The sequence below is a fragment of the Vicugna pacos genome, chromosome 12 (assembly GCF_048564905.1).
Source record: "Vicugna pacos chromosome 12, VicPac4, whole genome shotgun sequence".
Lineage (NCBI taxonomy): Eukaryota > Metazoa > Chordata > Mammalia > Artiodactyla > Camelidae > Vicugna > Vicugna pacos.
Window position 1 is genome coordinate 66,326,870 of NC_132998.1, and position 18,238 is coordinate 66,345,107.

At 63.4% G+C, this 18,238-nt stretch overlaps 2 protein-coding genes across 11 annotated transcripts; both read right to left on the bottom strand.

Annotated features, from left to right (window-relative positions):
• Positions 1–79: 79 nt before the first annotated feature.
• On the bottom strand, positions 80–5,654 carry HDAC10 (histone deacetylase 10). Of its 8 annotated transcripts, none has more exons than XR_004187788.2 (20): positions 5,236–5,651; positions 5,033–5,167; positions 4,743–4,839; positions 4,419–4,516; positions 4,237–4,341; positions 4,012–4,080; positions 3,703–3,829; positions 3,464–3,529; positions 3,219–3,278; positions 3,051–3,140; positions 2,804–2,910; positions 2,664–2,731; positions 2,308–2,572; positions 2,122–2,206; positions 1,636–1,727; positions 1,463–1,519; positions 1,131–1,209; positions 782–964; positions 538–606; positions 80–374 (listed from the first exon to the last, which is right to left on the bottom strand). XR_004187788.2 is itself a non-coding variant. In XM_072973773.1 (20 exons), exons 1-20 carry the CDS (start codon positions 5,292–5,294, stop codon positions 364–366), a joined length of 1,848 nt encoding a protein of 615 aa, XP_072829874.1. In that variant the 5' UTR covers positions 5,295–5,654; the 3' UTR covers positions 80–363. The 8 variants fall into 8 exon arrangements, 6 of the variants coding, with proteins under 6 accessions (XP_072829874.1, XP_015101923.2, XP_006212656.2 ...); XM_072973773.1 differs by having other exon boundaries at positions 538–697; positions 2,308–2,407; positions 5,236–5,654; XM_015246437.3 differs by having other exon boundaries at positions 538–697; positions 2,344–2,572; positions 5,236–5,653.
• A 1,991-nt stretch (positions 5,655–7,645) lies between these two features.
• Positions 7,646–17,848, bottom strand: MAPK12 (mitogen-activated protein kinase 12). Of its 3 annotated transcripts, XM_006212568.3 has the most exons (12): positions 16,104–17,843; positions 15,904–16,033; positions 13,174–13,232; positions 12,246–12,357; positions 12,114–12,143; positions 11,840–11,887; positions 11,216–11,330; positions 10,868–10,939; positions 10,658–10,737; positions 10,512–10,590; positions 10,246–10,419; positions 7,646–8,123 (listed from the first exon to the last, which is right to left on the bottom strand). In XM_006212568.3, the coding sequence occupies exons 1-12, from the start codon at positions 16,226–16,228 to the stop codon at positions 8,044–8,046; spliced, it is 1,104 nt and encodes a 367-aa protein (XP_006212630.2). In that variant the 5' UTR covers positions 16,229–17,843; the 3' UTR covers positions 7,646–8,043. The 3 variants fall into 3 exon arrangements, with proteins under 3 accessions (XP_006212630.2, XP_072829882.1, XP_031529495.2); XM_072973781.1 differs by having other exon boundaries at positions 10,868–11,330; positions 16,104–17,848; XM_031673635.2 differs by lacking the exons at positions 13,174–13,232; positions 15,904–16,033; positions 16,104–17,843 and having other exon boundaries at positions 10,868–11,330; positions 12,246–13,167.
• Between the last annotated feature and the right edge of the window lie 390 nt (positions 17,849–18,238).

Genomic DNA, 18,238 nt, shown 5'->3' on the forward strand with positions numbered 1-18,238 from the left:
CGCTTCCGGCCCGGAGCCCCGTTCAGGTTGGTGGGAAACTGAGGCGGGCGGCGGGCTCAATAAAGGAGGCGGAGTCAGATTTTCGCTGAGTTGACGTTTACTTATTGGGCTTGGAGGGAGCGAGGCAGGGGCTGTTCGGGAGAGGCGGGTCCCGGAGAGGGATTCCAGGTCGTTGCAGGGGGCATGGAGCCCCTGAGCCGGTGTCCTTGGCAGCCGGGTGGCCTGGCCCTCGGGACAGAAGCCTCAGGCAGAGGTGTGCTGGTGAACAGTTAACAACCGGCTCTTGGGGACCGGTCTGTAGTGACTTATCCAGCATGGAAATACGCCTTTCCTGGCGGATTTCAAGCTACCAGGTCACAGCACTCAAGGAGACGCTGAGAAGAGGTGCACAATCAGCTTCACAAGGCTATAAGCTCGTTCAGGGCAGCACCTCACTCACCAGGACAAGAGCCCCTCTCCCCAGAGCTCTAAGGCAGGACTGTCACCCAAGGCCCTAAGCACTCACCCTGAGCCTCACCACCCCCACCCCAGCCTCACCGGCCACCTGCAGCATCTTCCACTGTGGCTCCAGTGGCCCTCTCAGGTGCATCAGGGCCTGCATGTCCTCTGGGGAGGCCATGGAGAAGGGGCCCAGGCTAGGGGGTGCCTCTCCATGCAGCACCCCGGCCAGGACCCCCACAAGCTGGGGTGTGGATTCCTGGGCCAGGGGCAGAGATGGAAGCAGTGATCACTGGTTTCTCCCATATCCCACCCCATAGCATGTCCACCTGGCATAACTCACCTCATCTATGAGGGCCAAGACTCGGCCCCCTGCTGGGCCCCGCAGCAGTGCAGTCAGGAGCCCAGCTTGGGGATCCCTCAAGCCATGGGTGGGCCCCAGTGCCACCAGCACCAAGTCAGGCTGGAAGCTGTAGGCCAGGGGCAGCACCAGGGCCAGGACACAGTTCAGGAAACCACCAGTAGTCTATGGGAGTGACAGCAGAATACCCCAGCCCCTCATCCACGGGACACACCTCCTGCCCGCCTAGGTCACCCCACCTCCCAATCTCAGATGGGCAGATGCACCCACTGTTGCCCCAGGAGGGGCAGGTGAGGGCCAGGGGCCTGGCCCTCATGACACCACCACTCACCCCTGGCAGGGGCACACACACGTGGAATGTGGACGGGGCAGCTGCCTCCTTGCCCCCGATGTTCAGCCACAGAGTCCTCCTTCCAAGGGACAGCGAGCATGTATGTGAGACGCTGCCCACCCTCCAGAGCCCAGATAGCAGCAGGAGTGAGGCTCAGGGGCAAGACTGCTAAGACCTTATGCTGGAGACCCCCCTGGCATTGCTCCCAGAGGCCCTTCTGCCAAACTCCAACCGTACAAGGCCCTGCCCACCTGTCACCCCTGGGGATCCAGGGTGATATGTCCGCCCACCCATATGCAGAACGGGACATACATATGACCCGAGAGTCATACCCATCATCAGTGAGATCTGGGGGCCGATCCAGCTGTCCCACAGCCACACAAAGCAGTCTGGAGGAAGAGTTGGCCCCTGGATAGTCTGCACTTACCCTGCCTTGAGTCCATCCCCAGAGCCCTCCCAATGTGGCCCTGCCCTTGGAGTCTCAGGCCAGCCAGATGAGGCTTACCTCTGGGCTCCATGGGACAGGCCACACCGAATGGCCACGTCCAGGGTGGCCGCTGTGGCAGGGGCTGGGGTGGCTGCAATCCCACTGCTCACCTGTGGGATAAATAACAGCCGTGGAGTGGAACTCCCCAATCAGGTAAATAGCCCTATCTACTCCTTCTTTTGGTCCCTGTCTACATGGCTGTCACCTGTGCAATCTGACAGCAAATTGCTCCACTTCTGCAAATAAGATGCTTAAAATTGTACTTTAAGTCATCCCCTTTATCTCTTGGCCAAAGAGCATTTAATTGAGGGAACTGAGGGGGGTTGTTCCTGAACCCTGTACATGGGGGCTGTTCTGGGGAAGGTCCCAGGCACAAGGCAACACTCATGTCCACATGGTTCTGTACCACCCAGCCCTCCCCTGGACAAGCCACCTGTCATGGGCAGGTCCTGGGCTCTGCCCCTGGCTCCACAGCCACCCCCAACCCCTCCCAGGTGTCCCCACCTGTCCATCCAGGAGCCTGTCCAAGAGATACAGGACCTTCCCCAGTGCAGTGAGGGCCTTGTCCTGGGCCAGGGCCTTGTGTGGCCTGTGGTGGACAAACGAGAGGGACACAGGACCCAGAATGAGTCACAGACAGGCACACGTGCAGACAGGGCCCAGCCTTCTCCCCAGGCCCACCCTGCCCACCTGGCCCAGGCCTGCATCTCCTCCGGCAGGGCTGACCTCTCCTGACAGAGGACACCCGGGGGCAGGACCAGCGCAGCATCTGGTGCAGTCAAGGCAACAGCTGTGCGGACAGGGGGCGTGGGGTTGAGGCACAGCTTGTCCAGGAGGGAGCTCAGGGCAGCCATGGTCTGGGTACCTGCTGCCTTGAATTCGGGCCCCCAGGGCAGCAGAGGCGAGGGCTTCCCCTCGGGGGAGCAGGTGCTGGGACTCAGTACAGGGGCTGCACCTAAGGGGTAATTCAGAGTCAAAGCCACTGCGTGGGAGCCTGAGGCGCAATCCCGCCAGCGCAGTCCCGCCACGACCCAGGCCGTGCTGACCTTGCTGCCGGAGGCTCATCCAGTAAGGGGCCTGGGCTGCCCGGACACTCTGGATAGACTCCAGGGCGCTGTGGGGAGAGGCAAAATCAGTGAGGCCTGGTCCCCCGGCCCTAGCCCATCCCACCCTCCGCCCCTCGCACCTGCCGTGTGGCACCATGGGCCCTGACAGGGGTGGGGCAGGGTCGCCCAGCAGCGCTTGCACCATCATGCACACAGACTGGGAGAGTGACTCCAGGTGGTAGCCACCCTGGGAGAAGGGGGAGGGCAGAGACATGACAGGGCAGGGATGTCACTGTCCCAGGCAGGACACCCTGCCCCAAGTGGCAGGACCCCTCTGACTGCATTGCAGCCTCTGGCCCATGCACCCTCCCTGATCGCCCCAGTCACCTCCAGCACAGCACAGACCCTGCCGTCAGCCAGCACCTGCAGCAGCTGAGTGAGGTGGGCAAAGCACTCTGGCGTGGCCTGCATCTGCCCCTGGAAACCAGAGCAAGGTATGATGAGGGCCTGGCCCCAGGACCCCAGAAGCCCTCCTCAGCCAGACCCAGCCCTCACCTCAGGATCTCCGATTGCTGAGTCAAATCCTGCAGAGACTAGGACCAGCTCAGGGTTGAACTGCAGGCAGGGCCAGGTGGGGCGGGGCAGAAGTGGAGCTGGAGCAGCAGCGAAGGGGAGGGGGCCCTCCAGAGAGACCCTCCTCGCCCCGAAGGGCTCTGTTCCTCTCTGGTGGAATGAAGGGGGCCCCAAATCCCCTCCCACTCTCCTGCCATCAAGACCACTGCTACCCCACATGCAGTCACCTCAAAGGCCAGGGGCAGCAGCACGTGCAGGAAGGCAGCCATATAGTCAGCATTTCCCATCCCGACCTGCAGCCACGGGGCGTCAGTGTTGGCCCTGCCAGGGAGGACTGCGGGGTCTCCACCCCTGGGGCTTGGACTCCAGGGGTGATCCTGGCACGGTGCCCTGGGCTACGCTCAGGGAGGGGAATGTGGGCTGGGTGAGGGGCTCTGGGTGGGGGCCTGGGGTGAGGGGCAAGCACCTGGTTCCAGGGGAGGTTGACAGTAAAGCCAAGGCCCTGCCCCTGCCCGACAGCATCTGCATCTGACTCTCGCAGATAAGGCCAGAAGCGCCTGTGCTCATAGCGGTGCCAGGAGAAGTAAAGGACGCTGCAACAGCCAGCCGGGGTCAGAGGTTAGCGGTCAGGACCCTCAGCCCCCTGGGCTCATCACAGAACCCTGACCCCCTGAGCACACAGCCATGTCTCCCCGCCTCAGACTTTCCCAGGCCAGGCTATGTGTCCTGGAAAGCGAGGACGCAGGGAAGAGTCCGGTCCCCACCTCCAGCTTACCTGGGGTCATCCTCAAAGATATACTGGGTGCCCTGGCCATGGTGAACATCCCAGTCAACGATGAGGACCCTGCAGACAGACAGCTCTGGGACCACCGAGGGGCAGGGCCTCCCCCCTCCAGGCCAGGAACAGGCCCAGGATGGGGGGGGACAGGGTCTCCCAGAGGCCCAGTCTGTCCCCTTCCTGTCTGGTCTGGACCCCCTCTGCAGCCAAACTGGCACAAACCTGTGCAGTCCGTGTTTCTGCTTGGCATGTCTGGCCGCTATGGCCACATTGTTGAACACACAGAATCCATTGGCGGCAGCCCGCTGGCTGTGGTGCCCAGGAGGCCTGGGGGTGACAGTGGTCATCCTGTGTCCTCACAGGGCCACCCACAGGCAGGGCAGCTGGGGAGGGGCAGCTCTCACCTCACCAGGGCAAGACCATTGCGCACAGCTCCCGTCATCACCGCGTCCACCAGCTGCAGCGCGGCACCCACTGCCAGACGGGCACAGTGGAAGGTCCTCTGTGGGGACGGAGGTGCAGATAAGCCCCTGCCCACTTTCCCTCACAGGCTCTACCAAGACCTGTGCCAGGCTGCAGGTCACCAAGCATTGAGCACAACGGGCCAGGCCAGTCCCGGGTGCTAGAAGCCAGCAGGTCTCTGGCACCCAGAACATTGGCCGAGAACAGTTTCAAGTACTGGGATGTGAGACTGGGTGAGTGGGTGGGTGTGTCCCCAGAGCACCCACCGGATGGAAGTAGACGGCATCGTACTGTCCAGACAGGGCCTGGAGCTCCTGGGTGCCCAAGGCCTGGGTCCCCCGCAACAGGGCCACATACTCCGGGCTGCAGAGGGGCAGGCAGGCAGAGCAGGGTCACCAGGAGGAGCAAGTAGAAGAGAACGAGGGCCTGGACCCCCAGCGGGACTGCCCACCTCAATGCTCCCTCACCCACCCATCCAACCGTGAAACTGAGGCACGTGGGGGAGGCTCTGGCAGGTGCTGGCCAGCTGGGGCCTGACGCCCACCCAGGGTCTGACCTGTGCACCAGGCCCAGCTCTGCCTCTGAGGCTTCCCGGGCTACCAGCCGCAGACACCTCTGCTCCAGGCCACGCTGCTGCAGGCCCTCCAGAGCTGCAGTCAGGCGCTGGGGACACTCGATCTCGCATTCGGGGCTGAAGGGACAGAGAGCTCAGAGTCCAGAGCCCCTCCTCATCCCCCACCCCTGCCAGGTCACACTTACTCCTCCCAGAGCAGCCGGGCAGCTGTCATGTCCTCATGGTACACAAGTGCGGTCCCCATGGCCCGACCGTGGTCACTGTGGGCCACCCAGGGTGGGCAGGACACAAACGCTCCCACTACAGGCTAATAAGTGCACTGCCCGCCCCACTATGCAGCCCCGTGGAGCAGCTCAAGGCCTGGGGCACAGCAGGGAGCGTCGGCTCGGATCCTGGGCGGGAACACGCAGAGCCCGGGCAGGAAGGAGGCCCCAGGCCCAGCACGCGCCAGAGCCAGGCGGGAGTCGATAGGGTGGCTCCCGAAGCCTGGCTTCCGTCTTTCTCCTTGTCAGACCTGCCACTGACCCGCCTCCGGATGCCCCAAACCCCGCCCCGACACAGCAGGGCGGGAAGACGACTGGGCCCCTCGGGGCTGCGCCCGCGCGGCCCCTCCCTCCAGCTCCGCTCCACCTCCCCCTCCGCCCCGCCCCTGGCCGGGAGCAGGACGCGGGTCACCGACCTCGGCGTCCATCCGGAGGTGAGAGCGGACGGGCGTGAGGACCGAGGACCAGTGTGCCCAGGCTCCTGCGGACTGTCGCGGCGGCCCCACCTACGCGCTGAGCCGAGCCACGCGCGTCCGTGCCCCTCCGCCCCAAGGCCCACCCGACCGCGCAGACCACCGGTCAGACGTCAGCAGCCCATCGCGCCCAGCGCTGCCCCAGACCCGCCCCCCTGCAGCCAGAGTCAGGAAGGAGCTGCGCGGCAAGGAGGGCGAGACCGAGGTTCCGCAGGGTCAAGGCCACGAGGGGGAGAGAGCCCCACCCAGGGACTGTGGTCGTGGTTTAGCTTGGCCTGGGCGCTGACCCCAAGGCTCATGAAGGAAGTGACAGTGTCCGATCTGAAGCTCTAGGAGCTGAAGGAGCAAACGAGTCGGAGGGTCAGGGTAGTAGCAGAGAAGCTGGACCTGAGCGGAGCAACTTTGGGGAAAGCAGGGCGGGAGGCTGAACTGAGGGAAAGGCCAAAGGAGGAAGGGTGTGGAAGAGGGATGAATGAGTGAGTGAATGAATGAATAGGGCCAGCAAAGGAGGAGACACGGGCACAGACAGTAACAAGGTGGCCAGAGAGTGGAGGAAACATGGGCCGCCGGCCTGAAACCGAGCGGCGCTGGGGACTGAGCTCTGGGGGCGGGTCCGTGGGCAGGGCCCAGGGGTTTGTAGGCGGGGAACTGGGCGGGTCTTTTACAGACAGGGCTTGGGCAGGGGTTCTGGATTCTGGGAGGCCGGGCATCTTGGAGACACAGCCCTGGAGGTGGGTCTCTTGGAACTGGGGCGTGGGCAGGGGTCCCGGCGTCTTGGAGGCTGGGCCCTGGGGCGAGGGTGCCCCTGACAGGGCCCTGCTGCCCGCCGCCTCGTGTGGACCACCAACGTCCTGGTTAGGGTACCGGCGGCACGGGTGGCTGGCGGCCCGCCGGGCTCGGGGAATCTGTGCTCGCCGCAGAGCCAGTCACGGAGGCTAGGGAACGGCGTGCTCTGATTGGTCAATCTGAGCGCGTGGTCACGAAGGCGGGGCTTGCTGCAGACAGTCCCGCTTGGATCGCTGGGAGCGGGGAGGGTCTGGGCCGGGCTCTGTCACAGAAGCGCGGGACGGGCCCCTGGACAGAGAAGGCCGGTATCCACTGTAACAACTCGTCTGACCAGCTGTACGTCTACCCGACCTCCAGGTCGGGAGAAGGGAGACAGCCTGGCCCCAACTTCGGCGCACCTACCAGGGGGACAGGTGGGAGGAGCCAGGGTGGCCGCAAGAACACAAGGTTGGCCCCTGACTCAGCTGCCGGCCCTCGGAGACGTCGAATGGCCAGCCGAGGGCTGCGCAGGCTCGTAAATGGCGCGGGGGCGTGGCCCAGGAAGGGGCAGGAAAAGCGCACAGAACCCATCCTTCCGTTGTGGGACAGCCGTCTGGAGGCGCCTAGCTTGATTGACCCTGCCTCCCCAGGACCCCGGCCTTGAAGAGTGCAGGGAGGCCAAACATCGGAGACTGAGCCCCATGTTGGACCCTAACCTCCTACCCCCATCAGTCCCTGCCCTAGGCCTGGTGCCAGTGTCTAAGCCATTAGAGGTAGGCCGCTCCACAAGAGGGGACAGGCCAAGCCCTAATGCAGGGTCACCAGGCTTGGGGCTCACTGGCACAGGATGGAAGAGGTGGGCACCAGCTTTGTGACCTGGGAGGGAAGGCCCAGTGGGCCAGGACAGGCCTGAGGCTCCCAGGCCGGCCTCCTTACTCTATACAGAGCTGCAGTTCAGAAGCCTAAATTTTGAGATCCAGCCCAAAACTCAGGAAGTGAGGCCAGAGTGGGAGCTCTACAAAAAGGTTTATTTCCTTCAAGCCAGGTGGCCATTATCACGTGGCCAATTTACATTCCAGGCTGGGGTGCAGGAGCGTCCACACCAATGCCCCCAGGAGACACATCCCTGAGTCAGCACCCCACGCCCTCCCTGCCCAAGCTGGGCCTCAGCACAGTCCAGCACAGGCAGGGTCAGGGGCCTGGCCTTGACCCCAAAACCAATCCTGCCCCACAGGCTCTAGGCTTCTCGCTGCACCTGGGGAGGAACCACGACTCAGGGGTCAGAGCAGGCATCGTGTCCAGAAAACCCAGACACTCCTCCGCAGCAAGTTGAGATGGGGCCTGAGCGAGGTGGCAGGCTTGCAGAGGGGTTCCATGGAACCAAGAGGCTCCTGGGATGTAAGTTCCAACATGGTCATGGTCATGGTCATGGTCATGGTGGCAAACAGGATCTCCGTTCCAGGCGGAAGCCCCAGCCAGGGCCCAGGGGTCTTCAAAGGGCTGTCTCCTTGGAGACCTTGGCCCCCAGCTGCCGGGGAGGCTTGAAGCTGAGCACCTCTTTATATGTGTCACCTGAGGCCAGGAGAGAGGAGCAGAGACAGTCATGGGAGAGGGGTCCTTCCCTGTCACCCAGCTCCCACAGTGTACACCAGGCGTGGATGCAGTGACCAAGGCAAAGCACTGGGCCCAGCTCACCGGGTGCCACCCGGACCAGTGGTAAGTCCTGTGAGACCCCACTCAGATAGGGGTGGGAAGAGCTCCCAGGCCCAGAGCATAGGCTGTTAGTCACTGACCTAGAGGCCCACCCCCCCAAAACAAGAGTCAGAGATCACTGCTGGGGCATAGGCACCAGATGGGCTCCTTTGTCCCACACGTGCAAGTCCATCCCAGGCCACGGCCACTCTCAACCCACCCGTGTCCATCCACAGGGACTGTCCACCTTGATGGGGCTCCTGTAACCCAAACCCACCACCCCTAGCATGCCCTTGGCCCTACCGCCCACCGCAGTGAACCAAGAACATCCTAGGAATGAAAACTAATGTGCTCACTCAAGTGGAGCTGCTCAGGGTCCCACCAGGGCACACCCCAGCTTCCGGATCCAGAATTTCTATGAAGGCTCAAATGAGTGAGGAATTCCCACCAACTACCTGCAACATCCACCTTCCTCGCCTGCGGTCATGTTCCCTGAACTGTGTTCCCAGAGTGAGCCGTCCCACAGGAAGGGTGGGGAGCCTGCAGGCTCTGTCTCCCCTCTGAGTGGTCTGCAAAGGGACAGTTCCGCTCAGCCTACCCCAATGCTCCCACACTCACCTGACCAGGGGAGCACCTGTTCTGGGGACCACTGGTCCCCACAGGCCCAATGCAGGAAGGACTCTGCCTTCCGAGCCGGTGGTCTGTGTGGTTTGCCCAGCATGTGACACAGGTCTATTCCCACCCCATGGGGTGCCTCCCAGGCCCTTCGTCTAATCCTCACACAGGGGCCAGTCCACACGGAAGGTTTGTGTGAGGGGGCCATTGCTATAAAGCTGGCTTTTCCCAGGGAAATGAGGTAATGGGTTTGCATTTCTGATCAGGGGCTCAGCCACAAGGAGGTCATGTTTCCTTTTTTGGTCCTACATGGTCTGTAGTAAAAGCAAAAGCTCTTACTACGGTCTGTGGTGGGAACCGCAGAGAAGATCCTGTGGCCCGTGGTTTTCACGTTATCTTTTTTAGCAACGGAAAACATAAACACAAAACACAGCACAGATAAAGGCGGAGGCCCTGCTGGAGGCACCAAGAATCCAATGACCCTGAGGAACATGGTTTGAGAACCACAGTCTTTCCAGCCCCATCCCTACCCCCATATGCAGGACCATGACCCTGGGTCTGAGGCAGAGCAAGGATGAGACTAGGACAATGGCAGCCATGTGCTATAGCGTCAATGGTGTTAAGCACTGCCCTTAGGCATCCCTGCACTCCCAGGCAGGCCCTGCAGCCACTGAGGGGAGACACCTGCTGTCCTGGAGTAGACATGGGTGAGGCCCATTCCAGCATGGTGTGTCAGGACCCCAGTAGAAGGAGGCCTGGGACTGGCCAGGTGTCCCTGAGCCCAGCCAGAGGCTGAGCAGATGCTGGCAGCCCTCAGACGGGAGGAGAAGGGTCTGGGTCTAAGGGGATGGCCAGTGCGAAGCCGGGAGGTGCAGAGCACAAATGGAAGGGGGTCTGAACACCCAGTGGGGCTGGAGGGGTCAGGGATGAGTAGCAAGAAAGCATGAGGTTCTATGGGCTGCCTGGGGCAGACCTCATCCTGCTGGCAGGATGAGGGGTGTGCAGCTGTCCATGTCAGGGGGCAACCTGAAAGGGGCAAAGAGAGGCATGAAGATTCCAGAGGTATGAGGAGCGGCCCGGGGGAGTGGGTGCTGAGGGGCTCCACGGTAGCCCAGTCTGGCCTAGTCGGGGCGGGGAGTGCCGGCAGGCCTGGGGGCCCGGGGAGGCTAAGCGCTCACAGCTGCCCTGAGCTTGCAGCTGCCTCCCCAGTTTCCAGAATTCATCTCCCGTTTGTGCCAAGTCCTGGCCATGAATGCCCTCCTTTCCATCCTTCAGCTCTAGCCAGAGGTCACCTTGACCAAGAGACTCAGCTGCCCTCTGACCCCCTACTCTGTTCCTGGGGTTGAGGGACCCAGGATCCTGAGCCCTGCCAGAGCCCCTGACTCACGCTTCCACTCATCCAGTGTGCGGTCCACGTCATCAAAGGACTCATCGTACTTCTGGGCCTTGGGCTCGTCCTCCGTGTCCTGCAGGGCCTCAAAGTAGGGGTGGGCCAGCGCCTCGGCTGCCGTCACCCTCCGCTCTGCATCTAGCACCAGCATTTTCTCCAGGAGGTTCACGGCTGGGGGGTTGGGCAGATCAGGCTGGGCCAAGGGGAGGCTCCTAGGCCCCAGGCCCCTGTCACTGACTGCATGCCCACCCAGGCCCACCTACCCAGAGGGCTCGCATTGGTCAGGATGGAGGCAAAATCCTTCTTCTCCAGCTCAGGGAGGCCCTTCATATAATTCTTAGCCTGTGTGGGAACAAAGGGTGAGGGGCCAGCCCCCAGCCCTCCGGCTCACGCCCAGCTCCCAACTGACCTCATCGCTCTGCAGCCTCTGCACAAACTCAGCAGGGGGCGTCCCCGTCACCTTCATGATCTCCTTCAGCTGGTCCAGGTCTTTGCCAAGGTCAGGAGTACAAGGTAGGGCCAGAGAGCAGGGCTCACCTACCCCAGAGCTGGACAATGGGCCCGGCCTGCCCCCCACAGGTGCAGGGCAAACCCCGCCCCTGCCCCAGGTGTAGGATACGATCGTTGCCTTTGAAGAGTGTCTTCCCTGTGATCATCTCTGCCATGATGCAGCCCACTGACCAGATGTCCACTGAGACAGAAGCCCCTGCATCAGGGCTATGGGGACTAGGGAGTGGGGCACACATGGACTGGGGTGGGGGAGATAGGCACAGGAGTGGGGGCAGTGGAGGGGGCATGGACAACAGGAGCCATCTAGCCTGCCACGCCCTGCCCAGCTCCCAGCCCAGCTCAGCAGCCTCCCCACAGAGCAGCCACCATGGGCTTCCCAGGAAGAAAGAGGGAGGCCGGTGGGCGCAGCCCAGGAGGCTGGTGCCAGTGTAGGCTGGGGCTCTGGGCAGCTTCTCACCCGTCTGTGTGTAGTGCATCCAATTCAAGATGACCTCGGGTGCCCTGTACCACCGGGTCACCACATATCCAGTCATCTCGCTGTCTGCCTGCCTGGCCAAGCCGAAGTCCAGGATCTACAGCCAGAATCAGAAAAGTGGGCCAAAGGGGCCCCCGGGGAGTGGGTGGGCCAGCTTGTGGTCCAGGGACCCCCAAAGAGGCTGGGCACATCAAGGCCTCCTGCAAACCCTCCCAGAGGACAGTGCACACAGCCCAACCAAACCTGCCTGCCCACAACCCTTAGGAACAGGCACCCTGGAGGCTCTCCTCCACCTTCTCCTCTACCCCCTCACCCCAGGAAATGGCCAGCACCTGTGGGGAGGCCACCTCAGCCCTGCCAGGCTCAGGCCTGGGGAACCAGGCACACTTCTCGCCCTTCACTTCAAGCAGGTCTGGGAGTGTGGCCCATGCCATGCCCATCAGGTGCCTCCCCAGAGCCCAGCGGCTGCTCAGCCACTGCCCAGATGGCTGGGGTCTGGTCCCTCTGCCTGGGTCTGGGCCAGCCCCCTTCCAGGTCTGAGCGCCAAGGGCGAGGCAGGCAGATGGCCAGGTGTGAGGTGAACCGAATCCCCAACCCCATACACACCTTCAGCTCACAGTCCTCATTCACTGCCAGGTTGCCAGGCTTCAGGTCCTGGGGACAGAAGGGAGATGGCTGTGCAGGCCTGCCAACCAGGATTCGAGGGCAAGAGCCCAGGCCACACCTGCAGCCCTTCCGGAAGGGTGGAGGTGCCCGGCCCCCAGGGCTGAGTGCAGGCAAGTACCCTGTCAGGCTCCTCCCAGGTGAGGAAGGAGGCTCCTGAGGTTGAGCCCCTCCCAGGCCCACAGTCTGGGAAGCTCCCACCACAACCAGGACTCACCCTGTGGATGATGCCAGCATCGTGGATGTACTGTGGGGACAGCAGAGGGGCAGCAGTAGTCAGCTCATGGGGACCTCAGAGCCCTGGCCCAGTTTAGGGGCTCCACCCCTCCAGCAGCCCCATACATCCCACCTTCAGCCCCTTCAGCATCTGGTAGACAAGGAACTGGATCCGGTCCTCGCTCAGCTTCTCGTGCTTCATGAGCTTGCCCAGGTCGGTACCCATGAATGGCATCACCAGGTAACTGCGGGGACAGGGCAGGCATCCCCGAGGCAACCCGAGTCCACCTCCCACAGTCTCCTTCCACCCCAGCAGCCCCATGATGTAGGGCAGATGGGGACTGTGCTCTGAGGATTCCCCAAGGATGGCAGGCCATGCTAGGGGCCGGGGCTCCCTGCAGGGGACGGTGGGAGAGGAAGAAAGGAGGGAAGTGGCTGCGGGTGGTGGTGGGGCAGCCGGACATCTGGGTCAGAAGGGCAGGCTGGGCAGGTGGATGGGGAGAGACAGGGGGAGAGACAGAGGGAGAGAGTCAGCACCCCACCAGGATAGGCCAGGGTGGGCCCTTGATCCCTGCAAGGTCAAGCAGCAAGGAGCCTGTCCTCCCCAGCCCTTCCCAGGCCCTTGGCCGACACCAGCGTGAGTCCAGGGGTGGCCGCCTGGGCAACCACAGGGCAGGCTGGCAGGGCAGGACCACCATGGGTCCCCGTCACCCCTCCCCTGCCTGCCAGCAAAGGTCAGCAGCTCCAGTTACAGGCCACACACTTAGTGCCACGGACCCGGAGTGCGGGGCCTGCTAACAAACACTCAGACCCAAGGCTCCGCACTAGAGGAGCAGGCCCAGGTCCACCCAGCTGGACCAGCCCCGTGAGTCCTTGGGGTACGTGGCAGGGGGAGGACTGTGGTGTGCTAAGGGGCAGGCAGTGTGCACCCTAACCCCCATCAAGCTGCAAGGAGAGGCCCGCCTCAGGCAGTGCCCCTGCCAACCCCAAACCTGAGGCTCACACCCAGGGGCCACCCAACACCGCCTGCCCTGCCGAGCCTGCCCCAGGCCGGCGCTTACAAGTCTGTGAAAGCATCCAGGGTCTCATCGGGCGTGAAGACATCCAGCAACCCAATCACCTGGGGAGGAGGCCAGAGCGCCAGGTGGGCTGGGGGCAGCCAGGGGCACAGGGCCGGGCACACCCTGGTTCGGGTAGGAAGGCCCCTGCAGCTGTCCTGGCCTCCCCCCGTCCACAGGGCCTGGCTCTGCCCGCTGGCAGCTCAACCCAGCCCTGGCACACGTGCCCACAAAGACTATTTTTGGATGGTGACAGCCGGAGTTCTCTGGGGGAGGGGCAGCTCCCAGCCATCCAAGGAGCTCTAGACCCTTGGCCCTTCCTCCACCTCTTCCTGTCCCCATTGAAGACACAGGACCAGTGTGGTGACAGCCTACTAGGAGAGAGCTGACATCTGGCAGGTCTTTCCAGGGACCGTGCCTCTGCGAGGGGGGCCCAGGCCGGCAGCACTATGACCAAACCACAGGCAGACCTGGCCCCGCAGACCTCTGGTCAGGGGGGATGTACAGCAGACAATGTGACGACTGGCAACCGGGGGTCCGGGTGACAGGGCCTCCGGGAAGCCCAGCAGGCCTGCACTTCAGAGTGGCTAGAGGGGCAGGTGGATGTACTGGCGGGGCACACCTGGCAGAGGCCATGCACGTGGTGGCCTGGAAGGAGGGAGAACACTTAGAGAGTTTGAGGAACACGGGGAGAGAGGCCAAGTGGCTGAGGACCAGGCCAGGAAGTAGCCAAGGAGAAGCCAAAGGGAACCCGAGAAGGCCCTCGAACACCAGGTGAAGGTTGGCTTTGACCCTAAGAGCCACCGAGGAAGGGCTTAAATAGGCATGATGCTGAATGTGTCCCCTGGCTGCTGTGTGAGGACAAACCAGAGCAAGGTAAGCGTGGACATGAGGTGGAGGGTGAAGGGACAGCTAGGTGACCAATGCAGCCACCAGGGCCAGAGACATGGGCAGGGGAGGGGAACAGAGTGGGGCATCCAGAGGGGGGCATGAAGGCAGGTGAGGCCTGGGGCATGAGGAGGATGTTTTAGCAAGAATCCCAGAGGTTAAGGGGAAGGTCCATGGGGTTGATGGAGACTTCTAAGCTTCTGGTGCAGATGGAGGCCTGGAGTAGGGGGAGGGGAGGGAGGAGGCCTAAGCTGGGGCAGAGGAGTAGGACCGGGGCAGATGGTAACTCCTCCACCTACAGCTGCGCTCAGCCTCTCAGAGCCCATTTCCTCCCAGGAGAATGGGTTTATGAAAAGCAGAGTGTCCCAGCTGTGGAGCGGGGCTGGAGGCAGGAGGGTAGGACCCACCAGCACAGTGGGGACGGCCCCAGCACAGGTTGGGGAGTAAGCTCCCGGAGGAGGGGGCTGAGGCAGGTCAGGGATGGGAGGCGACTGAACAGAAGAACTAGTGACCTTGCTGGACTGGGGTGGGGTGGCAGAGAAGCCGTATGAAGCCTCTGGTAGAGGAATCTACCCTCATACGGACAAGTCCTGGGTGTGACCAGGTGTGACCCGGAGGTAGCAAGGCCCAGGCTGCGCTGGCGTCCACCATGACACCACAAATGGATTTCACCTGGGAAAGGTCAAGGTTGGAAAAATCAGAGAGAATGAAGGACCCATCAGAGGTGGTAAGAGGGTGGACACTGGACAGGGGCTGAGGGGACAAGCTTCATAGGGGACATGAGGACTCATTCTCCCAGGGGGAGACCAGTGGCTCTGATGACCCAGGAGGTGCCAGGCCATCTGTTGGGAGCACAATCGGCCATGGTCTGGGTGCCCTGATGAACAGCCCTCAGACTGGGCGACAGTGGCTCATGTGGGAGGGGGAGAGTTCAGGGCCACAGGAGGACCTACATGGAGGAACGAAGGAAACTCCCCTAGCAGAGAAAAGGGCCCTTTCCGGCAGCCACGTCCCCCAGAGAGGCCAGTGGGCTGTTCCGTGTCGTGTCCTGTGAGCAGGTCTGGAAACAACATAAGGCCTTTCCCTGGTAGGAGCCAGACCCGCTCCTCCCCCAGTCTGTGAAACCCACCCCTGTGGATGTGGAGGGTCTGTGTGCCGCCTACTGTGCCCAGTGCCCTCCAGCGCCCTAAATCCCTCCACTGCCAGAGACCCCAAGGCTCTGAGGCTGCCGAGCTGAGATGCAGACACCCAGTCCATGCCTCCCTCAGTGTTCCCAGGAGCCCCCAGCTCCTAGGGCTGGGGTTCAGGAGGTAGAGGGGCAGAGTAGGGTCAGGAGTGGGGCTGGAAGGGCTGGAGAAGGGGGACCAGGTGGGCCTGCAGGGGGATGCCCAGAAAGAGGGCTGAGGCTCAGTGCCCCTTCCAGGAAACTCACTCCTCCCACCCGAGGTCCTCTCACCTCAGGGTTTGGAGTGGGACCTGGAAGATCCCCTCCGTCTGGGCAAGTGGCCATCCCCTGACCAGGACCTGGGCTGAGGAGCCAGATGTGGCCCCAGGAAGAAGCCAGAGAACTAAGTCCTCCGCAGGGACTGGCCTAAGAGAGGACTAGCCCCTGGGGAAGCTTCTCTCTCAGGAAGAGCGGGGGCTCTTCCTCCCTACTCTGACACCCCCCAACCCTGTTCATGGGGGACACAGCCCTGACTGCTCACCTCTGCCCCCATCACACAGGGGCGCATTCTAGGGTCTGGGTAGTGGGGCCAGGTCTCCTAGGGCAGGCCTTTTGGAGAGGAGGGCGATAAGCAGAGCAATGGGCGCGGTGTCCCGGAGCCGAGGGCCCGCGCGACTCACATTCTCGTGGCGCATGTGCTTGAGCAGACGCAGCTCGCGGTAAGCGCGCTTGGCGAACAGCTCGGACTGGAAGGGCCGGTACAGCTTCTTGATGGCCACCTTGACGCCTGTGCGGCTGTCCACCGCCGAGCTGTGGGGCGCACCGCTTAGCAGGAGGACTGAGCCACCTCGCCCGGCCACCCCGCCCGGCCTGCGCTCACCATACGGCGCCATAGGCGCCCGAACCGACGGGCTGCAGGTCCTGGTACACGGCGCGCACCTCCCAGGCGGTCTTGGTCACCTCCTGGCGGTAAAAGCCGCGGCGGGGGGGCGGCTGAGAGCTCATGGTTGGCCCGGCACCGCCCCCGCCGCAGACCCCACGCCTCGAGGACCCGGGACCTGAGATCCGCCGAACTCCCTGGAGCGCGCCCCGGGCCGCTTCGCGGGCAGAGCCAGCTCCGCGCCGCCCGCCGCCGGGGCGCCCCCCGCTCCCGGCTCTTGCCTCCGGGCTCTCCGAAGCCGCAGACCCCAGCCCTACCCCAGCCCCGGCCCGCGTAGTGCTGGGCCCCTCCCCTACCGGCGGACCAACCGGCCCCCGGGCCGCGCGCACGTGACGCCCCCGCCCGTCCTCTGGCCCCTCCGGAAACCCGAGGCGGCCGCCACCGGGGAGGCCGGAGACAGGGGGGAGGGGACGGAGTGGGGAAGGGAGCTGCGCCCGAAGCTCAGTCCCAGCCTAGACCCGGACGCACCCCCGCCTGCCTCCGCACTCGGGATGAACTCCCCCGACGGAGCCGAGGTGGGGTGTCTGAACGGGGCCCCGTGGGGCTCGAGTCTCCTCCTTGCAACCATGCCCCTAGGGCGCTGGCTCATCCTGGGCCGCCTGAGCCTGTCGACTTCCACCCCCAGCCCCAAATCGCTGTCCACCCGCCCCGGCAACTTCCACCCCGCGGCAAACCCCCACCCCTGAGGCACCTGAGCTGAGCGCCCCAACCCCCAGGATGCCCCTGACGCTGGAGCTAACCGGTCCACCCCTCGGTGTGCGTTCCCCAGCACCTGTCTTGCCGCATCCCCCTTTCCAGACAGAGGTTAATTCTGTCTCCCAAAATCAGGTGGCCTCCCAGGCCAGGAGCAGAGAGGGCGGGTCCTGGAGGTCCCCCTTGTGGGCCTGGTGGATCCCTCCTCACCAGACCCCTTCTGCCTGGGGAGCCTGCTTCAGACACTTGCAAGACCCTCGCCTGTCCCACCCCTGCCCTGCCTGGGCCCTCTGGTTTGTTCCTCAGAGCCCAGCCCAAGCCACTCCACTCTCTTCAAGGTGTGCCTGACCCCAGGAGTGAAGGGGGGACCCTACTGGGGCTCTCCCTGCCCCCCTTACCCCTAGGTGGGGGCATCGTCCTTTCATGGGTCTGGCCCCATCCCAGACCAGACACTCCTGGAGGACAGAGCCCCCAGCCCCCCACCACCGTGTCCTCCCCAGCCCAGGGACCAGGTCGGGGAGGGGGTGGGTAACAAGATCCCCAGGGCCCCTGCCCCGCCCTCTAAGCCCAGCCTGCCAGCCATGAATCAGCAGCTCAGCAGCAGGCCTGGCCAGAGCAGCTTTACACCTGGGCTGCCACAGCCACCCATGTGCTCAGGACCTGCAGGCTGGTCAGTGGGGGCGGCCTGGGGTCACTGAGCCACAACTGCCTGTCTTCACGCCCTTCATGCCCTGGGCTGCTTGTGGCACTCCACCTGCCTCCTCCAGGAGGCCCCCAGCTGGCTCCTTACTCCCTGTGGTGGGACCCAGGGGTCCAGAAGGGTTTGGGTTCTGTATCAGACTGGACCACTAGGTAGGGCATGTCCCAGTTGTGTGCCCACCCCCGACCCACCCCTGGCAGGACTTGGCCCAGCCTGGGCTCCAGGGGTTCTCCGGGACCTGAGGCCCAGTACTCACGCTGCCCTAGTGTCTGGAGGGCCCACTTCCAGGTGATCTCCACCCCTCAAAGGCCTAGGGCAAGGACAGCCAAACACCACTACCCTGGGGATGCCCTGCCTGATCCCCTTTGGGGCCCAGGCCCTCCCGGCCTGAGCTGCAGTGAGCAGTAGGGGCTGGCAGCTCAGCGTGTGTCCCAAGGGCTGAAGCAGCCCTCTTCCCCTTAACCAGGAAGAAAAGGAAATCTCCCCTCACCATCCCTGACCCTGGGGAAGGGCAGTCCTTTGCTCCTAGACTTCCATGTCCTCCCTGACCACTGAGAGGAGGGGGCAGGTGCAGATCTAGACCAGAGCCCGCCCAATGACCCCCAGCAGGGCAGCGGGGTTGCTTGTTGGAGTGACATCACACTCTGTCCACCTTGGATCCAAGTGGCTCTCAGGGAGCAGG